This window comes from Mus caroli, chromosome 10 (assembly GCF_900094665.2).
Source record: "Mus caroli chromosome 10, CAROLI_EIJ_v1.1, whole genome shotgun sequence".
Lineage (NCBI taxonomy): Eukaryota > Metazoa > Chordata > Mammalia > Rodentia > Muridae > Mus > Mus caroli.
The window spans coordinates 69,845,038-69,858,297 of record NC_034579.1 but is presented as its reverse complement, the minus strand read 5'-3'; the positions used below and the strand labels follow the sequence as shown (position 1 = coordinate 69,858,297).

Genomic DNA, 13,260 nt, shown 5'->3' with positions numbered 1-13,260 from the left:
TGCCTGCCTACTCCCCACCCCTCCCTAGATTTCCACCATGCTGGGCTATGAGACCAAATTAACTTTTCCTTCTTCCCTACCTTGTTTGCCCAAGAATTTATTGCTGCAAAGAGGAAATTAGCTAATATGACCATGTAGCCTAAAGCTGCATTGTGGCTTCATCATGAATCCCTATTAGCCTTCTTCCACAGCTGCCAAGGTGCACAGTATGATCTATGTTGCTTTAATCAAGGCCAGGGCATTTCTGGGCTTCTGCATGGTACAGTCTGGTGGGCCACACTCTGAGCATCCTTGATGTTGCACCTTTTTCCCCTGAACTCCTCCAGTATTTTAGCTTCTATCACTGTAACTAAATACCCTAGACAGTTAACTTATAAAGAAAAAAGGAGATTGGGAGAGACAGTTCAGCACTTGGTGGTGTGTATTGCTTTTGCAGGGAGAGAGTTCAGTTCCTGTTGGCTAGTTCACAACCACCTGTAACTCCAGCTCTAGGGGAACCAGTGCTGACTTCTGGATTCCCCAGTGTAGAATCCCAAATAAGTTTGAGACCACCCATCCCCTTCCCCCTCTGAAGGGACTTTCCAAACTGTACAAAATGGTCAAAATGACTAAGCCTACAGCTGCCAAAACAAGATGAGCTGTTCTCAGAAAAATAACCATAACAAAAATAACAGTTCTTAGAAAAATTCCCCTACCCTATCCCACACTGAATTCTGAGAAAAACCACAAACTTCCCTGACCTTGTCGCTAGAATCCCAGTGATGTTAATAGCCTGACATTAGTAGCTGTGACATTAATAGTTGATTCATAAGTTTAAAACATACTGTTTCTTTGCTGACCAATCATAATAACACATCATAAAAAGAGTATAAAAGAGCTGTGCTTTTTGAATTCGGGGTTGACTCTCCCTAAGGCTGAGCAACTCCACGCACATCAGAACAATAAACCTCTTGCCATTGCAGCGATCTATTATCAAGTTGTGTTTCGGGAGTTGCGCACTCAATACTAAGGCCTTAGGGTCTTACACTAGGTATCTTATCTGTTGAGATTTGGACTGTTGTTATGTCTTGGGATGCTAAATTCTCTACAGGACGGTCTAGACCTATGAGTGACTTCTCAGGTTTACAAGCTTTTGTGGTGCAAACTTTGTTTCTTGATTTAAAACCATTGGTTAAATAAAATTGGCTACAGCCAATTTTATGGAGGGAGTAGAGGTAGGTGGGTTTGGTGTGACCTGGTCAGAGGAGAGAGACCAAAGGGAAAGGAGGAAGAAGACAGAGAGGAAGCTGCCATGAGGGGAGATGGACAATGAGCACATGGCCAGGAGAAACAGCAAGAATCTGGGGGTACACCAATGGGGAGGTAGCCAGGCCATCAGTTAGGAGATTAGATCAGAGGTTAGCTACACCCCCCCCCCCGCAACTGTCAAAGCCAAATAAAATAATCATAGCGTGAGTCTCATTTATTTGTAAGAGAGTTGGGGTTAAGCTTAAAATGATTCTACTACACTTACGCATGTACTCTCAATATACATAATTTTAAAATAAAAATGTTTAAATAAAAAATATATGTATAGGTGTTTTACCTGAATGTTTGTCCATGTACCACATGCATGTCTGGTGACCATGGAGGCCAGAAGAGGGCATCAGATATTCTGGGATTAGAGTTACAGGTGGTTGTGAGCCTCCATGTAGGTGCTGGGGTTAGAACCCAGGACCTCTGGAAGAGCATCCAGTGCTTTTAACCACTGGGCCATCTCTCCAGCCCCTAAAATTTTTTTTTAAAGGAAAAAAGGTTATTTTCGTTTAAAAATGTAAAGGGATGTAAATGTAAAAAGTCATGCTTCAGTGAGTGAGCCCATTGCTTTCAAGCCTCTGGTGGCAGGGTTAGAAATGATGGGAAGTGTGTGTGGCAAAGAGAGCTGTTGACCTCATGACCAGGAAAAGAGAGAGAGAGACAGACAGAGAGAGAGAGATAGAGAGAGGGAGAGAGAGAGAGAGAGAGAGAGAGAGAGAGAGAGAGAGANGAGAGAGAGAGAGAGAGAGAGAGAGAGAGAGAGAGAGAGAGAGAACCATTTCCATAGTCCCCTTCAAGGAAATGTCTTCTATGAGCCAACACCTTCCAGTCCTTCAAGAAAATGTTCTTAGTGAGCCAGTGCTTTCAATCAAACCTCACCTTCAGTACTAGGGATGGAACCTGGGCTTTCTATATGATACAACCTAAACTCTCTACCACTGGGCTACACTGCCAGTTCTCGAGGCCCCACCTTTTAAAGCCCCAACCCCCATCCTCTGCTCCCAGGAACTATACCTTTTTGTTTGTTTATTTTTTTGTTTTTGTTTTGTTTTGTTTTTTGAGAAGAGTTTCTCTGTATAGTCCTGGAATTCACTCTGTAGAACAGGATGGCTTTGAACTCAGAAATCTGCCTGTCTCTGGCTCCCAAGGGCTGGGATGAAATGTATGCACCATCACTGCCCAGAAGGAACTATACCTTTAAGGCATGGATTTCAGATGACATTTAAAGTCCAAGATATACTGACTACCTCTCTCCAATCTTTTCCCAATCACGTTTCAGAGATTTACCCATGGATGCCCCAGTCTTTACTCCAGGCTATGCAAACTCAGTCTCTCTCTTTTTCTCATCCGGGATCTGCAAAGCCTCTCTTGTCCTGTTTTTCAGAGAGGGGCTGGCCCTGGGAAGGCTCAAGCATGGGCCCTTCTCAGACAGATGTCTATGAGGCTAAACCACAGAGCTAACACATAACAGGAGCCTATCCCAGCCCCATCCCACCCCTAGCTCTCCTTAGAATCCTTGCTGTTGTAAGAATTCCAGGTGACTGGCCTCATAAGTACATCAAAGTAGGGAAGTTCCAGAATGCAGGTTCCTCAGATCAGAAGGGAGAGGGCTTAGAGCCAGGTGCTCAGGCTAGCCCCAGGCTGGGTCTGTGGGACACCCGCTGTAGCTGTGGGCCCCCTAATAAAGCATTTCAACATGGGCCTGGAGCTGTACATGGATCTGCTGTCGGCACCTTGCCGCGCTGTCTACATTTTTGCCAGGAAGAATGGCATCCCCTTCGACTTCCAATTTGTGGATCTATTAAAAGGTCAGTTCCTAGTACTGCCAGGCAGCCTGGTCCTGAGGCACTCACTGCCAGGGTACCCAGTGATGGTGTGTCTGAGGGTCAAAGGTCAGCAAGGGGAGCAGAGGTGAAACAGATACTAAGGTGATCAGGCCATGTCCCATCTAGTCTACATTAGCTGGTCACCAAGAATGAATGTCTCCCTGTTGCTGTGAATAGGACCTTTGGGGGTAAAGGAAGGAGGGGTGCCCACCCTCTTCTGGTCTGTTCTTACACTTTCCCAGTGTTCAAACTGGGACTAGGATTGGGGCTCAGTGAGAAAGCACTGGCCTAGCATGCCAGGGAAGATCCTGGGTTTGGGTGTCAGCTCTTACATGTTCACATGCACATACACAGATAAAAAGGGAAAAGGAGGAGGCGAAAGAAGAAAGAAGTATGAAGAAGTATGTACTAAGGGTTGCAAAGACCCATATGCCCCAAGTGAGGATCAGTGGATGGGCATCCAAGACGCCGAGGAGTCTCTAAAAGCTAAGCTTGAAGAGACACAGGCTCTAGACTAGAAAAGAGATCTGGGAGCTGTAGAAATGGAAGACATGTGGTGGAGCCCCCATAGGGTTTCCTCATACCAATAGTTGACCAGGCACAGTTAATGTTCATACGTGCTGTGGAGTTCTACCTAGATATCAGGGGACTTTGGGTGCATCTGCAGTGTTCCCCAAGTTGCCAGATTTAGATTCAGTTGGCCAATCTCCTCAAAGGAGAAGCAGAGTGAGCCAGAGGTGACGAGATTGAAGGTGACACTTAGGTCCCTTAGGGCTGAGGCTGACACACAGGTTGTGGCTTCAGGCCTTGAGTGAAGGCTGAACTTTTTAGCTTCTGGAAGCCAAAGGGTTGTCCTGATCCCTGGGGAAGGAAGGTCACAAGGGCTGGGGACAAATGGGAGCTTTTGCCTCTAGAAGCCCAAGTTCTTTTTTTTTCTTTTTTTCTGGGGTCTCCAAAGCCCCAGACCCTCCCTGCCCCCTCAGGTCACCACCATAGCAAGGAATACATCGAAATCAACCCCCTGAGGAAGCTTCCCAGCCTCAAGGACGGCAAGTTCATTTTATCTGAAAGGTAAGGCTCCTGCCGCCATCTTTCCTCCTTCTGGGAGACACCTTGGGAGTATATTTATTTATTTGTATATTTCTTTATTTACTGAGTTGAGGCAAGGTCTCTCTATGTAGTCTCTATGGCTGGCATGGAATTCACTGTGTAGACAAAACTCAAAAGAGATCCATCTGTCTCTTTGTCCTGATTACTAGGATTAAAGGTTTGCAACATCAGGCCTGGTCTATTTATTTATTTTGGCCTATAGAAAAATTTATGTGTACATGCAGACACATACACAGTGCATCTATTTATGTACACACACACACACACACACACACACACAGCACATTCATTTACACACACACATACACACACAAACACAGCACATCCATTTACACACACAGCACAACCATTTACACACACACAGCACATTCATTTATATACACACATACACACACAAACACAGCACAACCATTTACACACACACACACACACACAGCATAGCCATCTTAAGCTTCTGCAGCTAGTCCACTCTACCCCATTTTCACCTCTACACCTTGCTCCTCTTTCTCTCGAACACCCCATCACTTTCCCTATGAATCACTTTCCCTATGGACATCCTATGAAGCAATGAAGACTCTGAAACACACATCATTCAATACCATTATGACAGCAAATAAGCTTATCTGCCTTTTCCAGATTCCATCTGTAGTCGGCTTGCCTTCAAGTCTCTGATTGCATCATAAATATTTTCCTGGTCCCCCACCCCCCACATTTATTTTATGTGTGTGGGTATTTTCCTGCATGCATGTATGTGCACCGTGTGCCTGCCTGGTGACTGGGATGTTAGAAGAGCTCATAAGATCTGGAAACGGAGTTATGAATAGTTGTGAGCCATTGTGTGGTGCCAGGAACCGTACCAGGGTCCTCTGTGAGAGCCACAAGTGCTCTTAACCATTGAGCGACCGCTCTAGCCCCTCTTTAACTGTGTTCCCTGTCCTAGTCTGTTTTGGGTGGCTTTGACTGAATATGGTGGTGTGGGGCGACTGTAAAGAGCAGGGGCTGACTTTAGTTCATGGTTCTAGAGGCTGTAAAGCCCATCAGAGTGGAACTGATACCTGCTTAGCATCTCCTTCCCCCGGGTCCTAGCAACACAGAGATTACATGGTGAGCCATCAAGTGAGTCAGAGCATGTTTGTTGTATAACAAAGCTGCCACACATGAATCAATCTGCCCTTGCAATTCGATCATGCTTAGCTGTCCCACCACCTAAAACCTCCCATGGGAAGCCAACGTCTACCTAGGTTTTAGTAGGGACATTCAAACCCTCTCAATTTATGTTTTAAATACATTTATTTTTTTTTTACTTATTCACTATACATCCTGTTCATTGCTCCCTTTCCAGTCACCCCCTTCTACAACCCTTTCCCCACCCCCTTCTTCTTCTCCGCTGAGCACATGGGGACCCCTCCCCCCTTGACCCCCGACACTTCCAAGTATCTGGGAGGCTAGGTGCTTCCTCTCCCACTGAGGCCAGGCAAGGTGGCCCAGCTAGAAGAACATATCCCACAGGCAGGCAACAGCTTTTGTGATAGCACCCGTTCCAGTTGTTTGGCACTTACATGAGGACCAAGCTGCACATCTGTTACACATGTACAGGGAGGCCCAGGTCCAGCCTGTGCATGTTCTTTGGTTGGTGCTAATCCCTGATGTAATTAAAACAAACAAACAACCCCAAAACACCGGTTGGCTTTGTTTCTCACTGGCCTCCTTGTGTGTTTGTTGTTAGTGACAGACCCTGTCAGTGAGCAAGCTTGGGCCATCCCTCCCTCTGAAGCCCTCTCCTGTATCCTTTTCTTCCTAGTACCCCATCCCATGCCCATCCCCGAGAGACCAATACCTCTTGCTGGGTTGGGTTGTTGCTTGAGCTCCCATCCTGACGTCCCTGAGATATTCCACCTCTTCTAAATGGAGGGATAGATCCTCTCAACCCTCATGATCTTAAAGATTAAGTTTAGGGGCTGGAGAGATGGCTCCACCTGGGGATCAAACTCCATCTTCCAGCCGGTATGGGCACCAGACATACAAGTGACATACAGACATACATACAGACATGAGGGGAAAAAAACCTCATACACAAAAACGAAAAATTAAAAGATAATTAAGACTAAACTCATTCCGAAGCATCCCTGGCAGTCCTCCTCCACTTCCCACGGCCCAGGTTGTCCCTACAGCCACATGTTCCCACTCTCCGGGTGTTCTTCGCTCCCGCTGGAATCTCACATTCTTTGCTCCCTACTGGCACTGCCCTTACTTACGCCATCCACCCACCCCTGTGCCCCCTTTGGGTCTTCCTCCCTGTCTGCTGATTACTGGACTAACCTGACAGCTAGGGGCCAGGCTTTTTAGAACCCTCTGGGTTCGTCCTTTCCCTGGTGGAATTACCTATTGTCTGCCTGTGGCTGAAGATGCGGTTTTAATCAATCAGGCCGTGCTGGGGTGGTGTCAGGGCTCTCAGAAGGTACAAACAGTGCCCCCCCGCCTTGCCCTTTCTCTAGTGTGGCTATCCTCTTCTACCTATGTCGCAAGTACAGCGCGCCTTCCCATTGGTACCCGCCAGATCTGCACATGCGCGCCCGTGTGGACGAGTTTATGGCCTGGCAGCATACAGCTATTCAGGTGCCCATGAGCAAGATCCTGTGGATCAAGGTGAGCAAGGCCCAGCTTGGGGCTCAGGAACAGGGGGGGAAACAAACAGAAAACCTCAAGTCCAGTCCTGGCCCCTTCCTTCATTTTCTCTAATCCCTTGCCTACCTACTTTACCGCGCTACTGAGAGTGTGGAATGAACTGTTAAGTAGGAGAAAATAGTATACCAAAGGGGAAGGGGCACTGGAAAGTGCCAAGAGAGCACTCAGAAAACTTTGTTCTTGAATTAGAGAATATCAGCAAATTTATAGGTGACAACTGGCACACATATATCCCTAGTTTTAATTTTCTCCTTGTGTTTTTTAAAATTTTATTTTAAAAATACCCACTTTTTAAAAAAGATTTATTTATTTAATGTATATAAGCATCCTATTGCTGACACACCAGAAGAGGATATCAGATCCAATTACAGATGGTTGTGAGCCACCATGTGGTTGCTGGGAATTGAACTCAGGACCTCTAGAAGAGCTTTTAACCACTGAGCCATCTCTCCAGCCCCACTCCTTGTTTTTTTGTTTGTTTGTTTGTTTGTTTTTGTTTTTAAGTCCATTTTCCATTGCTATAATAAGATGCTGTAGGCTGGGTAACTTATGAAGAAAAGAGGTTTATTTAGCTCATAGTTTTGGAAACAGGAAGTCTAAACAGCATGACACCAGCTCTAGAGAGGGCCTCCTAGCAGATGCTATTACAGTGTAAGCAAGCACTAAGACAGGAAGCCAGAGCTGGGACAAGGCACTGGTCTTGTTCTTTCATAATAGCTTGCTCTTCTAAGTGTTACCCATGTCCATCTTGACTCCTTCTGAAGGCAGCACCCCCAGTTAGACTCCATGTTTTTTAAAGATTCTAGCCACTCTCACATCACCATGAGTACTGGACTCCCAATATGTTACCTTTGACAAGTGAGACACACTCAAATCACAGGACTCATTGTCATCTGGGCCTCCATATCCTTTTGAACACATAGCCCTTGGTAGCTGCTGCTTGAGAATGGCCCAAATCACTTTCCAGCCTTGGAGCTGTCCAAGCTCTATCTAGCAGACAGGAATATAGAAGCCTTGCAGGGGATGGGGCTGGAGTACTGCCTCTTCATCTGTCCTCTTCCCTTCCGGGTCAGTTGATAATCCCAATGATCACGGGTGAGGAGGTTCCCACTGAGAGATTAGACAAGACACTGGATGAGGTGAAGAGAAACCTACAGCAATTTGAGGAGAAGTTTCTGCAGGACAGGATGTTCATCACTGGGGACCATATCTCACTGGCTGACTTGGTGGCGCTGGTAGAAATGATGCAGGTACGAGTTGAGGTGGGGTGGAGGGGGACGTAAATCCAGTAGAGGGGAAATTTTGTTGTTTTTTAATATTTTCTTTTCTTTTTTTAAGTTTTTTTTTTTAATTTATTTATTATATGTAAGTACACTGTAGCTGTCCTCAGACACTCCAGAAGAGGGAGTCAGATTTCGTTACGGATGGTTGTGAGCCACCATGTGGTTGCTGGGATTTGAACTCCTGACCCTCGGAAGAGCAGTCGGGTGCTCTTACCCACTGAGCCATCTCACCAGCCCCTTTTCTTTTCTTTTAAGATTTATTTATTTATTGTATGTGAGTACACTGTTGCTATCCTCAGACACACCAGAAGAGGGCATTGGATTCTCATTGCAGATGGCTGTGAGCCACCATGTGGTTGGTGGAAATTGAACTCAGGACCTCTGGAAGAGCAGTCAGTGCTCTTAACCGCTGAGCCATCTCTCCAGTCCGAATGTCTTCTCTCTCTCTCTCTCTCTCTCTTTCTCTCTCTCTCTCTCTTCTCTCTCTCTCTCTCTCTCTCTCTCTCCCTCCCTCCCTTCTTCCTTCCTTCCTTCCTTCCTTCCTTCCTTCCTTCCTTCCTTCCTTCCTTTTTGATTTTTTTGAGACAGGGTTTCTCTGTATAGCCCTCGGCTGTCCTGGAACTCACTCTGTAGACCAGGCTGGCCTCAAACTCAGAAATCTTCTTGCCTCTGCTTCCCGAGTGCTGGGATTAAAGGTGTGTGCCACCACGTCTGGCAGCTGAATGTCCTTCTCTTAAGATAGGGTCTCCTGTGTCCCAGGCTGGCCTCTGACTAGCTATTTAGCTGTGGATGGCCTTCAGCTTTTGACAGTCTTGATGCTGCCTCTCCAATGTGGGGATTATAGGTATATACAAAATGCCTGTTTCGTGGTGTGCTGTATGCATGCTTTGTATGCACTCTACCTACTGAGCTACAGTCTCAGCTCATTGGTCAGTCTCTTGAGAGGCTATCATAGTTTCTGGCCAGCATTCAAAGTAATAACTTTAGTCCTTGGCCAATGTGTAGTGTAGAACTGCACAACAAGAACCATTTTGGCCTGCACCAAGCACAGGGCCCTATGCTTTTGTTGTAGCTTGTCCAAAGACCCTCACTCACAAAGACCACAGAGACCGCCATTGTTGCAAAATGCATGAGGATTTTACTTATCCAACATGTTGGGGACCCCTTCTCAACATGCAGGCTGGGGGAGAGACCCAGAACAAATAAAGAACTCACTTTTTATACCTTTGTAAGGGCTGGATATAGGCACCAGGGTAGTTTGACATAATTTAATTTGTGTAGCCAATAACATTTTTACACATTGGTTGGTTTGTATAGGGTGACTCTCATTTTGTCTGTCTTGTGGTTTTTAGTGTGAGGCAGGGCAGGGGAATTGTTAATCTTGTTTTTGACCGTTAAAACTATGTTTCTATATTTGTTTAGTGAGCCAGCTTTTTTTTTTTTTTTTTAAATCTGGCTCTGTACTTGGCCTGCTAGTACAGTTTGGAAAGCACTTTTGAAGGGACTTTTATTTTGGATATTACACTTTGACCTCTATGCTCTCCACAGTTCATTGAATTCACTCCTTTGGGGGGCTTTGGAACACTGTGGGTACATAATTTTTAAAAAAGATTTATTTATTTGGTTATTTAATTTATATGAGTACACTGTCACTGTCTTCAGACACCCCAGAAGAGGACATCAGATTCCATTACAGAGGGTTGTGAGCCACCATGTGGTTGCTGGGAATTGAACTCAGGACCTCTGAAAGAACAGGCAGTGCTCTTAACTGCTGAGCCATCTCTCCAGCCCCAGGTACATAGTTCTTAATGAGGCAGCTAAAGTGCTAAGCAAACTGCATGATGAGCCTCCTCTTTTTGCCCTTGTGCCTAATTACAGAAGGAGCAACACGCGTGTGCGGGGAAATTGAGCTCCTTTTTTTGGAAATAAGGGCCTTCCCTGGAAGAAGGTCAGACACATAGAGTAGAGTAGTGTGAGCTACCTGGGTCAGGATTTCTTATCTTGGATCAGGATCTTCTGTGCCTGCTTCCCATAGACTGCATAGCTGAAACTTACCAAGAAGGGGGCAGTGCATGACACTCTCTTCGCAGAGGCTGGTGGTACAGCTGGTTCCTCTGCTGATCAGATCCTCTGTTTTGTTTATCCACAGCCAATGGGGAGTAATCACAATGTCTTCGTCAGCTCTAAGCTTGCAGAATGGCGAATGCGGGTGGAGTTAGCAATCGGCTCTGGCCTCTTCTGGGAGGCTCATGACAGACTGGTGAAGTTACCAAACTGGGACTGTTCGACACTAGACCCTACGATCAAGACGAGGATTTGTGACTTTCTGCAGAAGTTTAAGTGATCCAAGAGAGCATTCGTTCTACAGGGGCCAGCCGTCTTTGCCTTTTGAGCCTCTTCCCCTAGGGAAGTCACCAAGAAACACACTGTTCCTTTACCTAATAAAAGAAAAAAAAAACCTGAAACAGCCTCCATGGCCATTATGGGGACAGTTGGTGTCAGCAAAGAGCCTGGTATAGGAGCAGGAGGTAGTCACAAGTCATCTTGGTGTTCAAAAAGAATATAAGGGGTCGTGGAGATGGCTCAGTGGGTAAAGTACTTGCCGCTTGAGTTCAGATCTCTACTACCCACACACAAGCCAGGACCACTGGTGCAAGTGCAACCCCCAGAGCTCACTAGTCTAGCCAAAATGGGAAGCCTCAGGTTCATCAAGAGAAATGGTAGCTCCAAAACAGGCTAGACCGTGAAAGAGTAAAGCAACAAAGGTCAACTTCTGGGCTCTATACATGCGCACACACTTAAACACACACATACACCTTCACACAACACACTCATACATACACACACTCTTACACTCACATATGCACACGCTCTCACATTCACATTCACACAACACACTCATATACACAAACTCCCAAACACTCTCAAACAAATACAGTCCTGCACACACTATCACATATAAACATGCACACACACACACACACACATGCACACATGCATGCGCCCAGACACTCACACACACACACACTGTCACACATACACATGCCCACACAGGTACACTCAAACACATACACACACTTTCATGTACACACATATAATACACAAAAGACTGTAAAAGTCAAATTGTATATAATTATAGTTTTGTTAATAATAGTTGGCAAATTCAATACCTCCGTTCAATTAAAGAATAGAATAACTAGACAGAATTATGAAGGAACAGTGGGTTAACCCAACTGAACCTCCTAGTTCATTCCCCACAAGAGTGGACTAAATAGTTTTCTCAGATTCACATGGAATATTCATCAGAGGACACTGTGTTTGGTTATCAATAAGAAGATTGAAATAATGAAAACTATATTCTGAATATAATAGATTGAAATCAGGCATCATTAGCAGGGCCAATAAAATGGCACAGCAGATAAAGGAGTCTGTGGTGACCCAAATTCAACCCCCAAGACTCCTGGGGTTGACAGAAAGAACCAGTTTTCAAAAGTTGTCCTCAGACAATCTCTCTCTCTCTCTCTTTCACACACACACACACACACATGAAATAAACATCCATTAAAAAGCTTCAAAAAGGGCTAGAGAGATGGCTCAGTGGTTAAGAGCACCAACTGGTCTTCCGAAGGTCCTGAGTTCAAATCCCAGCAACCACATGGTAGCTCACAACCATGATGGCTCACAACCATCCGTAATGAGAACTGACACCCTCTTCTGGTGCATCTGAAGACAGCTACAGTGTACTTAGATATAATAATAAATCATTAAAAAAAAGCTTCAAAAAGGAATCAGCAACAGACGGAAGACTGGATGTGCGTGGGAGTCTACAGAGATCCTTGTATAGACATGAGAACCCCAGTTCAGATCCAAAATGAAAGTTGGGTGTTTCAGTGCTGTGCTGTAGGCCAGAGGTAGGAGGATCAATGAACTCACAGGCTAGCTAAGTCTGGTTGAATTGACTAGCTTCAGGTTCAGTGAGAGGCCTGTCTCAAAAAAAAAAAAAAAAAAAAAAAAATGAAGTGATTGAAAAAGGCACCTGATGTGGACCTTCACATACAGGATGAACACACACATGCATACACACACATCACCCCAGACACACACACACACACACGCACATACACACACACACACACACACACTCTGCATGATCTAGGGGCTGTAAAGATAGTTCAGACGTTAAGAACATTGGCTGCTCTTTCTAGTGCCAATTCCCAGTACCCACATGGCATCTTACAACTGCTTGTAATTCCAGCTCCCAGGGTATCTGATACCCTCACACAGATATACTTGCGGGCAAAACCACCAATCAATAATATCAATAAATAAAGTATTTCAATTTTTTCATTTTCTCAAGACAGGGTTTCTCTGTGTAGCCTTAGCTGCCCTGGAACTTGCTTTGTAGATGAGTCTGGACTCAAACTCAAATCCCAAGCTCTGGGATTAAAGGAATGTGCCACCACCATCAGGCACAATTATTTATAAAACAGGCGTGACCTGGGGCTGGGGAGATGACTCTTGTGAAGTCAGTGATACTGCATGACTCCACTTAATATCTGAAATGATCATATTGACAGAATATATTGATGGTTTGGGGAATGAAAAAAGTTAATTATTTTAATATATGTCTCTGTGTGTGTTCAGATGTGAGATTTTTTTGTTTTGTTTTGTTTTTTGTTTTTGTTTTTTTTCTTTTTTTTTTTTTGTTTTTTTCGAGACAGGGTTTCTCTGTGTAGCCCTGGCTGTCCTGGAACTCACTCTGTAGACCAGGCTGGCCTCAAACTCAGAAATTCGCCTGTCTCTGCCTCCCAAGTGCTGAGATTAAAGGTGTGCGCCACCACGCCTGGCTAGATATGAGAATATGCTCATGTCTGTTGTGGGTACCTTATGGAGTCCAGAAGGGATTCAGATCCCTGGATAGCAATTGTGATCCACTTGGTATGGGTGCTGGGAACCCAACTCTGTCTTCCAAAAGAGTAATTCCCTTCCCTAACCACTGAGCCCCACATCCACAGCCCCGAGGGTCAGTGTTTAGAGAGTGGAGAGTTTCTATTTTGTAG

General features: G+C 45.3%; 1 protein-coding gene across 1 annotated transcript; it reads left to right on the top strand.

Moving 5' to 3' along the window:
* The first annotated feature begins 2,872 nt into the window (after nucleotides 1-2,872).
* LOC110303153 (glutathione S-transferase theta-4) lies at nucleotides 2,873-10,665 on the top strand. Its single transcript, XM_021174120.1, has 5 exons — nucleotides 2,873-3,104; nucleotides 4,106-4,193; nucleotides 6,728-6,878; nucleotides 7,991-8,167; nucleotides 10,350-10,665. The coding sequence occupies exons 1-5, from the start codon at nucleotides 2,993-2,995 to the stop codon at nucleotides 10,542-10,544; spliced, it is 723 nt and encodes a 240-aa protein (XP_021029779.1). The 5' UTR covers nucleotides 2,873-2,992; the 3' UTR covers nucleotides 10,545-10,665.
* Nucleotides 10,666-13,260: the final 2,595 nt, after the last annotated feature.